General features: G+C 35.2%; 1 protein-coding gene across 2 annotated transcripts in view; it reads left to right on the forward strand.

The window, feature by feature from the left end:
* Positions 1-14770, forward strand: part of FZD6 (frizzled class receptor 6) — a 33706-nt gene extending 18936 nt beyond the window's left edge. For both annotated transcript variants that reach the window (XM_008001271.3, XM_008001270.3), the window contains exons 3-7: positions 563-759; positions 6452-7469; positions 10236-10384; positions 11579-11989; positions 13278-14770. In XM_008001271.3, coding sequence (XP_007999462.1) covers positions 563-759; positions 6452-7469; positions 10236-10384; positions 11579-11989; positions 13278-13446 — 1944 coding nt within the window. In that variant the 3' untranslated portion in view covers positions 13447-14770. The remainder of the gene's footprint in view (positions 1-562; positions 760-6451; positions 7470-10235; positions 10385-11578; positions 11990-13277) is intronic.
* Positions 14771-15614: the final 844 nt, after the last annotated feature.

Raw genomic sequence — 15614 nt, forward strand, 5'->3', positions numbered from 1 at the left:
TTGTCCCAGAGCAGATGCTCATTCAAGTCTATGGTTCACAGTAGAGATGGAGGCTGGATGAGTTTCCCCGAGAGTCAGTAGAGATAGAGAAGAGGTCTTGGGGACTGAGCTCTGGAGCATTTCAGTGATCATAATTGGGAAATGGAAGAGGACCAGAAAAGGAACAGCCAATGAGACAGCTAGAAGTCCAAGAGAATTTGTGTCCTAGAAGACAAGTGCAAAAGGGGCCTCAAGAGGAAGCTAGGAGCCACTGTGTCGATTGCTGTTAAGAGTTGAGTAGAAAGAACATTCAGAATTTACCATCAGATTTGACAATGTGGAGTTTCTTGGTGACTCTGACAAGTGATTTCCCTGGAATAATCCATGTCTTCTTGAAAAATATATGATTGAATAAAATAGTAGTATTCTATTGTGTCTGAAGAGTTCATAAGTCTGGTAGAGGGAGATTTAAAGATTCTTTTGGAGCATAAGTGAAAAAGTATATACTTTAAACAGTAAATATATTAATTTTATTCATCTATTATTAAAATGTTTTCTAACTGTATCTTGATGTCTTTAATAGCATTTTCTTCCTCTTGCAAATCTGGAATGTTCACCAAACATTGAAACTTTCCTCTGCAAGGCATTTGTACCAACCTGCACAGAGCAAATTCATGTGGTTCCACCTTGTCGTAAACTTTGTGAGAAAGTATATTCTGATTGCAAAAAATTAATTGACACTTTTGGGATCCGATGGCCTGAGGAGCTTGAATGTGACAGGTAAATTATGTTTTTCATGGAAAGCTACTAATGGTATTTTACTACTGGTACTAGCTCTCTGGGATGTTAGTGACAGGCTTTCCTTATTTAATTCCATAAATGTTTATTACACACTTAATATATGCCAGGCACTATAGTGCTAAGTGTTGTGGACACAAAGGTGAGCAAAAAACAGACTCGGTTCTTGTTCTCAGGGAACTTACAGTGAGGTGAGAGGGACAGGCAGTAATCAATTATGCAAATAAGTGCAAAATTTTGACTGTGATAGATACAACAAAGGAAAGGTAGACAGTTCTATGAGAATATATAATGATAGCTTTGACCTAAACTGGGGAAAAGCGAAGGAAATGACTGTTAAGCTAAAGTATGAAGGGTAAGGGTAAGACAGAGGTAACCAGGCAATGAGAGGAGGGAAGAGCATTTTGGGCAGTGGGAATAGCTTATTTAGAGACCCTGCAGAGCCTGAACAGGGAGTGAGGGAGCATGGCATATACAGGGAATTAAAAAACTAGTATAGCTGGAGTGATGAGAGTAAGAATATGGTGCAAGATAAGGAAGGAGAGAGAAGCAGCAGTCAGACCATCCAGGGCCCATCTTGCATATTTTTATGCTGAAAGCAATGAGGTCTTCAATATTTTAAGATAGGAATGGGTAGCACGATCCTATGAGCTTCTGTATAGAGCATGGCACCCGTGTCAGTCTCCTGAGGGTTAGGCAGCACTCTGTGGCAGTTTCTGTTAGGAATCCAGGACACTTCCATCCTACAACTCTGTCAGCCAGGTGGATCGGAGAGAGAAGGTAGAGAACCCACACCTTTTCTTGAGTGCCTCAGATGGGAAGTGTTACACCTTTTCCACATGCATTCCTGTTGGCAAGATGTCAGTCATGTGGTTATAACTGAAACAAATAGTAAATGTGTGTCCCGAAGGAAAAAAGTATTCAAGGCAGAGGACATGTCAGGTGCTGCCAGTCAAAAAGAATATTACACTATGCTATTTCACTAGAGTGATTGGGGCAAAGGACAGATCACAGTAGGTGAAGGAATGAGGAGAAAGTGAAGCCAGAAACAGAGTTCTTAGGGAAGTTGGCTATAAAAGAGGAAAGTTTATGAGTTTAATGGGAAAGAACTATTTTAAGAATTACTAGGAAAAAGGAAGAGGCAAGCATATATGGGGTAGAAGAGGTCTTCAATAGTAGTTTTCTAAGAAGGAGGTAGGATCCCAAGCATAGATGACATTTTGACCGTGGAGGAACATCTGTTGTAACAGTAGGAAAGGATAGGATGGCTGTGGATATAGGTAGGTTTGTGTGTTTTGTAAGAGTTGTTGCAAGAATTTCTTTCTGATGGTTTCTATTTCCATTGTGACATAATAAGAGTCAAGGAGGTCCTCTGTTGTGAGTCTGGAAAAGAAGGATATGTGTTCAAGAGAAGTGGTCATTATGGAGCATAGGAGAATGAGTCAACTAGAGAGGCTTCGTAACATTTCAGGTAAATCAGGCGATCCTGAATTTGTGGATCTCATCTGGCCTATTGAGAACTTCTCCAGCTGTGGTGGGATGCTTGGGACTAAGCACAGAGAAGGCAAATAGTTGTGGTTAGGGTTTTGTCAGATGGATTCAGTGCAAAGATAAAGGCGCACTAAAAAATGAAGGATAATGAGAAGGGTGTTACTGAAACAATAGCCTATGAAAGTCTAAATGGATGGGGAGCGAAATGAAGAGAGAAAAGAACTAATGTATGGAGACAAGCTGGAGGAGATCTATCCCAATGAGGTTTGTTTTTTTTTTTTTAAGGCATAATGAGAATTTTTAAAAAAATGAATTGCAAGGATAGGAACTTACAGATGAAGGGCAGGATGCTTGAGTTGATTTTTGGAGATAGTATGTACTTGCAGGTTGTGGCAGGGTTCCCTGTGTGACTTTGATTACGGGCGGCCACTGTGGGTTAGGGATAGTCATTGGAGATGAGGAGGCTAAATAGCTGAGAAGCCAGAGTGTGGATGGCTTGTTCTTGGTCAAGTCACCAAGGATGATGACAGCAAAAGCAAAGGAGAGAAAACTGATGATTCATTTAACTCATATTTCTTGCACTCTTACTGTGTGCCAGGACTGTTCTAGGCACTAGAGTTATAACAGGCAAAAATTTCTGCCATCATGAACCTTACATTTTAGTGGAGGGAAGAAGAAGATTCAGTAAGTAAGTTATATTTATATGAGAAGATGGCGAGGCCTATGGAGAAAATACTTGCTCTTTCATTATGAGATTGCCTACTCAGTTTCAAAGCAAGGGAGGTTATAACTTGAAAAAATTTATGCTGGCATCTATGCTTAGTTTCTAACTCTGTTGGAGTTTTGGTCTTTGTAACTTGATTTTTTGAGAAACAGATAGTTTTTAAATAAACTAAATCAAATTTATTCATGTTTGAGAATGCTTGATACATTGAATTGGGAAGTAGAATTCATTTTTAAAAATTGTTTAAGCCCTACATTAAACCATATCCCATTAATATAAAGCAAACCCATAAACATCCTTTTATACAATGTTACTTGGGTCAGTTGCACATAAAAATAATTCTAGTATGGCCTATACTGGAGAATATTTTTTCATTTCTATAAATAAGACCTTCAGGCTTTTGTGGCATCTTATTTACTTTGAAAACACACACAAAGAAAGAGGGGAACCTCTGATTAAAACGTAAAATCTAGCTCATTGAAAGATTTCTAGCATAATGAAAGATTTAACATAACTGTGGTAAAAACATGAAGGCCACATCTATTATTTGAGAAACAGCAGAACTGTGTGGTTATGACATGCATTAGGCTCTTGGTTCCCCAGGAGAATGCCTTTGCCTTGGAAGAAAAAGGTGCATTTGTTCTTTGAGGTCTGTAGTTTCCTCAGCTCATCAGAGCACAGGCACATTCTTTTCTACGTGAAGAGTTTTGTAAACAGAACTTTGTTTTCACTTCCAGCTCCAGCCATCCTCGGGTAGCTTGCCAATAGATGAATTCCACTCATTTGACCCATAGTGCTCCTTCTCTTCATTTCTCCCTCTTTCCTCACAGCAGTGCATGTCCACCATACCACCTGAGAGTCTGTGGAATCTTATTTTCTGTTATACTTGTTTCCTTACACTCATTTTCCTGTCTTTATTATGATAGTCAAACTTTTTCTCCTCAAAGGTATAGCTGACTTGATTTCATGAAAACACACTTTCCTAATATGATTTATCAGAGGCCTTTCCATACCTCAGCCACTATGCTATGACAGATTTTATAATTAATAAGTGCATTTCAAAGTGAAAACATTACAAACATGCTTAACAGATGTTTTTATAACATGAAATATTCTACTGCGTTAAGATCAAAATGCTGACTGTACTTGTTCCATATACCTTCAGACCAGTGTTAATGTAATATTTTGGCAAGGTGAATCGTCTTTTTTGGATATAAAACTCTTAGCATAAGCCAGGAATGGTGTTGCACAGCTGTATTCTCAGCTATTTAAGAGGATTGCTTGAGTCCAGGAAATCAAGACCAGCCTGGGTAACACAGCGAGACCCAGTCTCCATAAAAAAGAAATATATATATATATCTCTCAGGCATATACAGGCATATATTTAAGACAAATATTCTATCTGGACTTTTCTGTGATAGTGAATAAACATGATGAATACTGACGGACTTGATCGTTTGCAATTAGAGTTCATGTGGAGAAAATAAGATTTTAAGCACAATTAACTTATGAATGAATGTATCCATTCACTGACCTTTTCCACATTAGTCTTGATTAATTATTTTTTTTCCTGTTCTCTAGACAGTGGAGGCTGGTAATTTATTCTACTGATACAGTGAGACCTCATATAATAAATTGGGGAAAGAAACTGGTTAGCTTTTTGTTTTATTTTTAGACTGAAGAAACTATAGAACCTATGTGGAACTTACACACTTCTGGTAGATACATAATCATTTTCAGGAACAACTTAGTAATATATAGTAAAATGGCAGATGCTTAACCCTGCATCCTAGGAAATCCCCTCCCATAGAAACTCTTACACAGAGAGTCGTGCACAAGAATATTGATTGTAGATTCTTCCTAATTATTTTAATGGGAAAAAATCTAAAAGTCCATCATAGAAGAATGATTAGTAAATTGTGATATACTTAAGACACTGGAATACTACCATACAGTTGATAAAATGAATAAAGTTGACCCACATCTGTCAACATGGATAAATCTAGAAAATATAGTGTTAAATTTTAAAACGTAAGTTATAGCATGCTATATACAGCATGATGTCATTTATATAAAGTTCAAAACTTGAAAAACAATACTTTATAAGGTTATGGTTAGTAAATAATGTAATAAAAATATTTTTTTAAATGCTTGAGAGTAAAAACTGAATTTGTGGTAATGAATACTTCTGAGGAGAGAGAGAAGGAAATAAGACCAGAAAGGGGTCCCCACTGTATCTATAATGTTATATTACTTTATTTTAAAATGTATAAAGCAAAATTGACATAATATTATGTTTTAATAAAGCTGGTAGATGATTTTTTTGTATTTCATTTTATGGGCATATGTTTTAGTCTATTCTTTCTAAGGTATATTTAAAATGCTTTCTCATTTAAAACCTCCAGTACTTTTTTTTTTCCTTGAGACAGAGTCTCCCTCTGTCTCCCAGGCTGGAGTGCAGTGGCTCGGTCTTGGCTTACTGCAACCTCCACCTCCCAGGTTCAAGTGATTCTCCTGCCTCAGCTTCCCCAGTCACTGGGATTACTGGCACCTGTCACCACGCCCGGCTAATTTTTGTATTTTTAGTAGAGACAGGGTTTCACCATGTTCGCCAGGCTGGTCTTGAACTCCTGACCTCAAGTGATCCACCTGCCTCGGCCTCCCAAAGTGCTGGGTTTACAGGCGTGAGCCACCGTGCCTGGCCAAAACCTCCAATACTTTTTAAACCATTATAGATCCCCCAAAATAATACTGGTGTATACAAACCCAACTTAGTGATAAAGTTCTATACAAGATGGAAATATCTCCATCTATCACTCAGGACTGTCCATAAACAAGGGAGGCAAAGAGCCCGACCTGAACAAAATGGTGATCTTCATTAAGCTGGTCCTCAGCCTACCTCTTGCTGGTATACTTGCCTTTCTTTAAAAACTTGAACTCTATCCTGTCAATCCAGAGAAGGATCTCGTTTCAGTCATTTTAGTTATCATCGCCTTAGTTATATGGTTGCTTCACTTTTCTTATGGGCATGAGAAAATAAAAGTGAATAGACAAGACAGTTCATATGATATAAAGACATACTTCATATGCTAAAAAGAGACAAGCCAGTACTTCTCTGGAAGCTACCAATTAAGATAAATTCTTAAATATTTAACCTTAAAAACAGAAATTATTTTAAAATTGTTAACTGGCTAATTTTTTCCAAGGAAGTGCCTTTTCATGTTCACCTGCTTTGTATTTAATACAAATTATTGTGTTGAGGCCCCATTAACAGCCACAAGTTTTTAGTCAACTTCAAAAATTTCTACTCAACTCTTATCTGTAATCCATTTAGGTTTGTATCTCTTCCCATCAATCATGAATACATAAGGTAATATTTTATAGTTGGAAAGCATAGCTTAAAATAGTGAATCAATAAAAATGTTGATTTCATATATTTAATTTTTATAATCTTTACAGATTACAATACTGTGATGAGACTGTTCCTGTAACTTTTGATCCACACACAGAATTTCTTGGTCCTCAGAAGAAAACAGAACAAGTCCAAAGAGACATTGGATTTTGGTGTCCAAGGCATCTTAAGACTTCTGGGGGACAAGGATATAAGTTTCTGGGAATTGACCAATGTGCGCCTCCATGCCCCAACATGTATTTTCAAAGCGATGAGCTAGAGTTTGCAAAAAGTTTTATTGGAATAGTTTCAATATTTTGTCTTTGTGCAACTCTGTTCACCTTCCTTACTTTTTTAATTGATGTTAGAAGATTCAGATACCCAGAGAGACCGATTATATATTACTCTGTCTGTTACAGCATTGTATCTCTTATGTACTTCATTGGATTTTTGCTAGGCGATAGCACAGCCTGCAATAAGGCAGATGAGAAGCTAGAACTTGGTGACACTGTTGTCCTAGGGTCTCAAAATAAGGCTTGCACCATTTTGTTCATGCTTTTGTATTTTTTCACAATGGCTGGCACTGTGTGGTGGGTGATTCTTACCATTACTTGGTTCTTAGCTGCAGGAAGAAAATGGAGTTGTGAAGCCATTGAACAAAAAGCAGTGTGGTTTCATGCTGTTGCATGGGGAACACCAGGTTTCCTGACTGTTATGCTTCTTGCTATGAACAAAGTTGAAGGAGACAACATTAGTGGAGTTTGCTTTGTTGGCCTTTATGACCTGGATGCTTCTCGCTACTTTGTACTCTTGCCACTGTGCCTTTGTGTGTTTGTTGGGCTCTCTCTTCTTTTAGCTGGCATTATTTCCTTAAATCACGTTCGACAAGTCATACAACATGATGGCCGGAACCAAGAAAAACTAAAGAAATTTATGATTCGAATTGGAGTCTTCAGCGGCTTGTATCTTGTGCCATTAGTGACACTTCTCGGATGTTACGTCTATGAGCAAGTGAACAGGATTACCTGGGAGATAACTTGGGTCTCTGATCATTGTCGTCAGTACCATATCCCATGTCCTTATCAGGTAAAAGCTATCACTTGGATTATGTCTATATTTATATTTAATGTAGAAAATGTTTCATGGAAATATACTTGTATTAGTCATGGATGTAAAAGTTGATTTCAGGTGAGAAAATACAAGAGCCATAGGTAAGGATTTCCTACACATCAACTGAAACTGGGGTGAATGTTTCATGACTTCCTTCCTCAAGCTTTAGCTTCAGTTGTGTAGTAAAGTACTTCCTTTATTCTCTGAAAAATTAAATTAAGCTGTAAAGGCAGATTAATAGCAATAAAGAGCAGAGTCAAAAGAACAGACCTTGACATTGGGAGGAAAACAGAAGTCACTTTTTGCCGCATTGGCAATTGTTTTTAATTTTTTAGTTAGTAGTAAAAAATCTTATTTGGATATATTTAATTTGATCATATTATCTTATAGCTTTCTACATGGTATATACTTACAAAAACAGAATTTGCTTTTTGCCTGACTCATCTGTCATTTCTCAATTGAAAAAAACAGTTGTAACAAAATATGTTTTATCTATTTCTGATTCTTATGATTAGTATAAGGGCGGTGTTTTTAAAATTAATAAAACTAAATTTCTGAAAATATAAAATTTCTTAAAGCTTTTTAGTTGAAGTTTTGTAAATATAAATTTGGTTTTGTTTTAATAGATTTTAGACATTATTCCTGACTCTGTGTGGTATTAAGTGCATTGAACAAGAGCACTGCCATCACAGTGTATCAAATTATGCAATGGAAAGGTCAAACTATTTCATATAATAGCTTATATTTCAGAAAGTTACTACTTTATAACATTGTGGAACCTATTTTTTATGTTGGTATGTGGGGATACTAGTTTTACTTGCCTTATACCTTGTCTATAATCTGTTACCCATAGTTTGTTTTTACTATATACTTAATAAGAGGGCTGTGTCTTAATGTGATCCTGCTATATTAATAATGATTCCTAGATTCCTCAGTCTTTTTGGCAAGGTCGGGGAGAGGAAACTATTACATACTGCTAAAAAGTTTAAAAGATCTATGGTTTTTAATTTAAGATCTATGTTTCTTATATTATGTTTTATGTAAGAAATTATAAAATATAGGATATAATTAGAAAATTATAATCTTCAAGTGGAGAAGGATATAATATTCTGGTAGTTACAGAAATTACAAGATTGCTAAATTTGACTAAGTAAAAAAATTTTTTTAAAAATTCTGTGTGACAAAACAAAAACCACCACCAATCCATAATCAATGTCAAAAGACCAACTGGGAAAGTTTATTTGCATATGACATCATAGTTGAAGAGCTAATTTCTCTAATTTATAAAGAGTTGCTACAGATCAATAAGAAAAAAACCATCCATCTGCTATAAAAATGAGAAAAGAGTAGGAAAAAGATTCACAGAAAATAAAAATGAAAAAACTATTCTTAAACATGTGAAAAAAGTTATAGTAAAATAAATGTAAACTTAAATTAAATTATATTTCCATGTATGATATGGCAAACATCTAAACGTGTCCTAACCACTGTGTGGTGAGACAATAGCAAAAATACATATTTTCAGACTTTGCTATTAAGAGTTAGTTCAACCTTCTGTTGAAGCAATTTCACAGTATGTATAGATTTTTAATGTGTGTACACTGATCCTGCCCTTCTGGGAATTTATAGACAGATTTGCTTACAAATATGAGAAATTAAATAATACCAAGATAGTCACTACAACATTATTTGCAAATGACAATAGATTGGAAGCAAATATCTATTCATAGGGATAGTAGAATAAGTTATGGTTCACTCACACAATGGAACAGCCTTTACAAAGAATAAAGAGCTCTGGCCGGGCGCGGTGGCTCACACCTGTAATCCTAGCATTTGGGGAGGCTGAGGAGGGTGGATTGCCTGAGCTCAAGAGTTCAAGACTAGCCTGGGCAACACGGTAAAACCCCGTCTCTACTAAAATATAACAAATTAGCTGGGCGTGGCTGTGTGCACTTGTAGTCCCAGCTACTCGGGAGGCTGAGGTGGGAGAATTGCTTGAACCGGGAGGCAGAGGTTGCAGTGAGCCAAGATCACGCCACTGCACTCCAGCCTGGGTGACAGAGTGAGACTCCCGTCTCAAAAATTAAAAATAAAAATATAAAATAAAATAAAGCTCTATTTGTACGGATACAGAATGGTCTCCAAGAAATATTAGTAAGTGAAAAAGGCAAGAAATGCAGAGTATGTAATATCTTGACCCTTGTGCAATGTTTAAGGTTAGAATTTCAAAGTTTATGCCTAAAAGAAAAGTATAATTTCAATTCTTAGGAAATTTTCACATTTTACTTAATTTACTTTAACCAAGTTTTTATAATATAAATATTAATAATTTATAAAAGCTGTAAAATATTTGTTGTTATGATGAGTTTAAATGAATTTTTGTGGTAGACTCTAGTGGGGGAAAATAGGTAAATATTTAGAGGCAAATATTCTGGCAATTATAAGAGGCTACTGTATCTATCAAGAAAAAAATGTGAGGAAATCATGCCAAGATTTAGGAGATGATTCTTAAATATATTTCAGTATTTTCCCCTTTCTAGAGATTTCGTTCATAAAGCTTCTTTGTTCAGCATTTAGATAAAAAATGTATTGCACTTAGAGCATGCTTCATTATATCATTTCAAACCTTTTTAGTAAAATAGTTGAAGATTTATAATTTTTGTTCGTTTTATATTGATAATATAGACTTCTTTCCACTTTAAGTGCATCACTGAAAATATTATTATTCACTATTTTTTGTAGGCAAAAGCAAAAGCTCGACCAGAATTGGCTTTATTTATGATAAAATACCTGATGACATTAATTGTTGGCATCTCTGCTGTCTTCTGGGTTGGAAGCAAAAAGACATGCACAGAATGGGCTGGGTTTTTTAAACGAAATCGCAAGAGAGAGTAAGAAACTATTGAATTGTCTGACACGATTTTTAAATAAGCAGATCAAAATACCAGGGAACTGTTCAAATCAATGTACTAGAGTTTCATTATATCAACTGTTATTTCAATTTGATTAGCCAACGGAAGTTTGGAAATTTTTTTCATGAAAGAGACATGCTTTATTTTTGCATTTGTTATACTAGTCTTTGACATATACTATTCTATTTGAAATATGAATGAAAGATTTATGAAAGGCATATTTTCTTTTCATGATTTATAGTATATCCAATATTATTACTGCTGTCATTGGATTCATTATTTTGGGTACAGTATTTTAAATAATTTTATCCTTTTTATCAATGATAAAAGATTAAGACTAAGTATATATAAAGAAACCTATAAAGTATGATTCAAATATAAGTGATGTGTTATGGCCATTATTTACTACTTTTAAATCTTATTACACACAGCTATGACCTATTTTCACTTATTTGTCTTGCTTAAGATGTTAAAAATTCAAACTTATGGAATATTCTGTAACAATATTGATTTATGTTTATGAGTAATTCATCTTAGTTATATATAATATATATACACACGTGTACACACACACTATATACAATATACTATAGCTTTTTAAAAATTGTTCCCCACTGGTTTAGATTATTTCAGAACTGTAGATCATTTCACAAATAAGTTTTTGAAGTCTGAATATTTAACTGGAATTTTTTTGCACTATTATGTCTATCTCATATTTATGTACTCACACTAATTTCAGTGTAACTTGCTAATTTTTAATGTTAGAAAGGAAAGAGTTATATTTAAATGAAGACCATTAATTGTATTCTCTATCCTTTTCTTCTGGTTTACTTTTATATTACATATTTATGTACAGTACAAATACAGTATTATGTATAGTACATTTATGCTGTTTTGAGTCTCCTTGCCCTCATCCTTTGATTCTTGCCTTTTTAATTTCTTGCCAGTTTACTATTTATACTGACAAAAGCAACTTAGAGTGTATACCCAAAAGATTTTATAAAATCAATTTATGTCCTAGTATTTATAATCTCAGATTTTATAATAATATAAACCATAGAATTTTCAACCTTAGTGGCTAAGGATTTTTGGCAAAAGATACGTGATATCCTTTATAGCTTCTACTGTAACACTTGTAATTTCAGTAAATCCTGTCCTTCAATTTTCTTACAGTCCAATCAGTGAAAGTCGAAGAGTACTACAGGAATCATGTGAGTTTTTCTTAAAGCACAATTCTAAAGTTAAACACAAAAAGAAGCACTATAAACCAAGTTCACACAAGCTGAAGGTCATTTCCAAATCCATGGGAACCAGCACAGGAGCTACAGCAAATCATGGCACTTCTGCAGTAGCAATTACTAGCCATGATTACCTAGGACAAGAAACTTTGACAGAAATCCAAACCTCACCAGAAACATCAATGAGAGAGGTGAGAGCGGACGGAGCTAGCACCCCCAGGTTAAGAGAACAGGACTGTGGTGAACCTGCCTCGCCAGCAGCATCCAGCTCCAGACTCTCTGGGGAACAGGTCAACAAGAAGGGCCAAGCAGGCAGTGTATCTGAAGGTGCACGGAGCGAAGGAAGGTGAGATTTTATGTAAAATCATCACTATTTTAAATACTGCATTACACATTTTTTATTAAAGCACAACACATCTGGAAAGCATTTTGTGATATATTATGTCTGTACTTTTACCCGAAGGAAGTTTGGGTTCAGCCTATAAATAATGCTATTTAGTAGTTTAATTCTTAGCTGTGAGAACAGTTTTAATATATGTTGTTCAAGTAGGAATGTTCATTTCTGTGGTTATTGTTAAGAGTTCCTTGTACATTTAAGTAAATGCAATTTACCTGAAATATAGGCTAAGTTTTAATTAATACTGCATTTTAATTCTGTCTAAAAGGTGTCACCCTATACAAAATTATAATGTGTCATTTTATCTAAAATTATTTTATTTTCTGAACACGAAAAGATATTGACATTATCTTTAATGAGTTTTCTCAATGGCCGTAGGTGACCAAAACACAGGTAAGCCAGAATGCAAACAGCTAATTGCATTAAGATCTCAAAGTTATCTTACCTAACCCTCTCAGACTAGGCTAAATGCACCTTCTCTGTGTTCCTATGGCAGCTTTCATATATTTGGATTGGAATTAGATACATGCTTTATCTTCTAGTAGATTTGTAACCTTCTCAAAGGGAAAGCTGAAGTCTTACTCATCTTTGTGTTCCCAATTTCTTACACAGTACTGATCCATGGTGGAAAATCAATAAAACATTTGTTAAACTGAGGACAGGAATCCTGCCTTATTAATTCCATTCCCCACGAGACTCCATGTTCAGCCTATATATGGGTAGTGCTTGATGAAGCTTCTGAAGTCAGTGAATATTATATTTTAAAAAATTATTTGGCCAGGCATGGTGGCTCACACCTGTAATCCCAGCACTTTGGGAGGCCAAGGTGGGCAGATCACAAGGTCAGGAGATTGAGACCACTCTGGCTAACACGGTGAAACCCCATCTCTACTGAAAATACAAAAAATTTAGCTGGGTATGGTGGCACCCACCCGTAGTCCCAGCTACTTGGAAGGCTGAGGCAGGAGAATCTCTTGAAACCAGGAGGCGGAGGTTGCAGTGAGCCAAGATCGCACTACTGCAGTCCAGCCTGGGCAACAGAGTGAGACGCCGTCTCAAAAATAAATAAACAAAAACAAAAATTATTTGTATTTTGAAGTGTTAAAGTACACCTAAAGACTTTTAACTACTTATTCTCTGATAAAGGTGGACACTGGTTAGGGGTTAAACTCATGAAAAATGGCATCATATTTGTGCTTGTGGATGTGTGTGTGTCAACGTTTTTTCTTTTATCTAGGATTAGTCCAAAGAGTGATATTACTGACACTGGCCTGGCACAGAGCAACAGTTTGCAGGTCCCCAGTTCTTCAGAACCAAGCAGCCTCAAAGGTTCCACATCTCTACTTGTTCACCCAGTTTCAGGAGTGAGAAAAGAGCAGGGAGGTGGTTGTCATTCAGATACTTGAAGAACATTTTCTCTCATTACTCAGAAGCAAATTTGTGTTACACTGGAAGTGACCTATGCACTGTTTTGTAAGAACCACTGTTACATTCTTCTTTTGCACTGCAAGCTGCATTGCCTACTGTTATACTGGAAAAAATAGAGTTCAAGAATAATATGACTCATTTCACACAAAGGTTAATGACAACAGTATACCTGAAAACAGAAATGTGCAGGTTAATAATATTTTTTTAATGGTGTGGGAGGACAAAGTTAGAGGAATCTTCCTTTTCTATTTATGAAGATTCTACTCTTGTTAAGAGTATTTTAAGATATACTATGCTATTTTACTTTTTTGATATAAAATCAAGATATTTCTTTGCTGAGGTATTTAAAACTTATCCTTGTATCTTTTTATACATATTTAGAAATAAGCTTATATGTATTTGATCTTTTTTGAAATCCTATTCAAGTATTGTTATCATGCTATTGTGATATTTTAGCACTTTGGTAGCTTTTACACTGAATTTCTAAGAAAATTGTAAAATAGTACTATTTTATACTATAAAAAAAGATATACCAAAAAGTCTTTTAATAGGAATTTAACTTTAAAAACTCATTTATTGATACCTTACCATCAAAAATGTGTGAATTTTATAGTCTCATTGTTTGAGGAATTTCACGGATCTAAACTATGTAACTGAAATAAGGTGCTTACTCAGAGTGTCCACTATTGATTGTGTTATGCTGCTCACTGATCCTTCTGCATATTTCAAATAAAATGTCCTAAAGGGTTAGTAGATAAAATGTTAGTCTTTTGTATATTAGGCCAAGTGCAATTGATTTCCTTTTTTTAATGTTTCATGACCACCCATTGATTGTATTATAACCACTTACAGTTGCTTATACTTTTTCTTTGTTTTAACTTTTGTTTTTTAACATTTAGAATATTAAATTTTGTATTGCACAAATGTAAAATTTGTATCCTTCTCAGACATTTTGTAGAATTCATTTCGGCAGCTCACTAGGATTTTGCTGAACATTAAAAAGTGTGATAGCGATATTAGTGCCAATCAAATGGAAAAAAGGTAGTCCCAATAAACAAGACACAATGTTTTTATACAACATACTTAAAAATATTAAGGAGTTTTCTTGATTTTGTTTCCTATTACGTATTATTCTCTGAACAAGGTTTTCTGATGCTTTTGGTTTTCTCTCCATTTAGCATTTGCTCTCAGTTTTTTTCTCTATTTAGCATTCTGTTAAGGCATAAAAACTATGTACTGTATGGAAAATGTTGTAAATATTACCTTTTCCACATTTTAAACAGATAACTTTGAATACAAAAACTTTGTTTTGTGTGATCTTTTCATTAATAAAATTATCTTTGTATAAGAATTATGGAGTATTCTGTGGTTAGGTATAGTAGTTCTGGCCAAGGAAGTAGTGTAATTTTTTAGATTAGTGACTCCATGACTGATAAGTCAGAAGCTTCTTTTTAACTTTGAAGGAGAATACAGTCAAGACTCTTGTTTTTTGTCACGATTTCTCTCCAAACATGTAAATAATACAGCTATATTAAGTGTAACTTTTTAAAGCCAGTAGGAAAGATCTGGGGTGTGGGGGGTGAAGCAAAAGGAACCCCAGGACCCTGTTTTCCTCCTAACAGTGATTAGATGATACAGACAAACCTCCCAAAAAAGAAGGCTAAAATATGTGGATGAAATAAAACAGTGGGCAGATTTCTGTGATGGGGGAAAAAAAGAAGTAAAATAATATTACCCCCAAACATTAAAAAACTAATAAGATAGTGAGGAATTGCCAGGTTAAGATCTGGGAGAAGAGAGAAATTCTCACTATGAAGCCCAACATTTGGAGCTGCTTTTGCTCAGGAGCATCTGATTACTTGGAAAGGGTGGCTGAGAAGTGGAACAGTGCTACTGACAGCCTCAAAGGGCTGGAAGACAAGGGGTCTGCAACCACCCTACACTTAGAATTTTGACCTCAAAGGGCCGGATCCTAAAAGTACATGTGAGTTGTACATAAAGCAGCCCTGCTTCAAGTTGTCTGGGTAGATAGAAAAAGCTCAAACCCTGACATTAGATTAAGGTAGCTCTGGATTAGTAATACCCTCAAGCACCAGGTAAATGAAAACCTTCTCTGGAGGAAGAAAGTGTTATTTTATATACTCTA

The sequence above is a fragment of the Chlorocebus sabaeus genome, chromosome 8, assembly GCF_047675955.1.
Source record: "Chlorocebus sabaeus isolate Y175 chromosome 8, mChlSab1.0.hap1, whole genome shotgun sequence".
Classification (NCBI taxonomy): domain Eukaryota; kingdom Metazoa; phylum Chordata; class Mammalia; order Primates; family Cercopithecidae; genus Chlorocebus; species Chlorocebus sabaeus.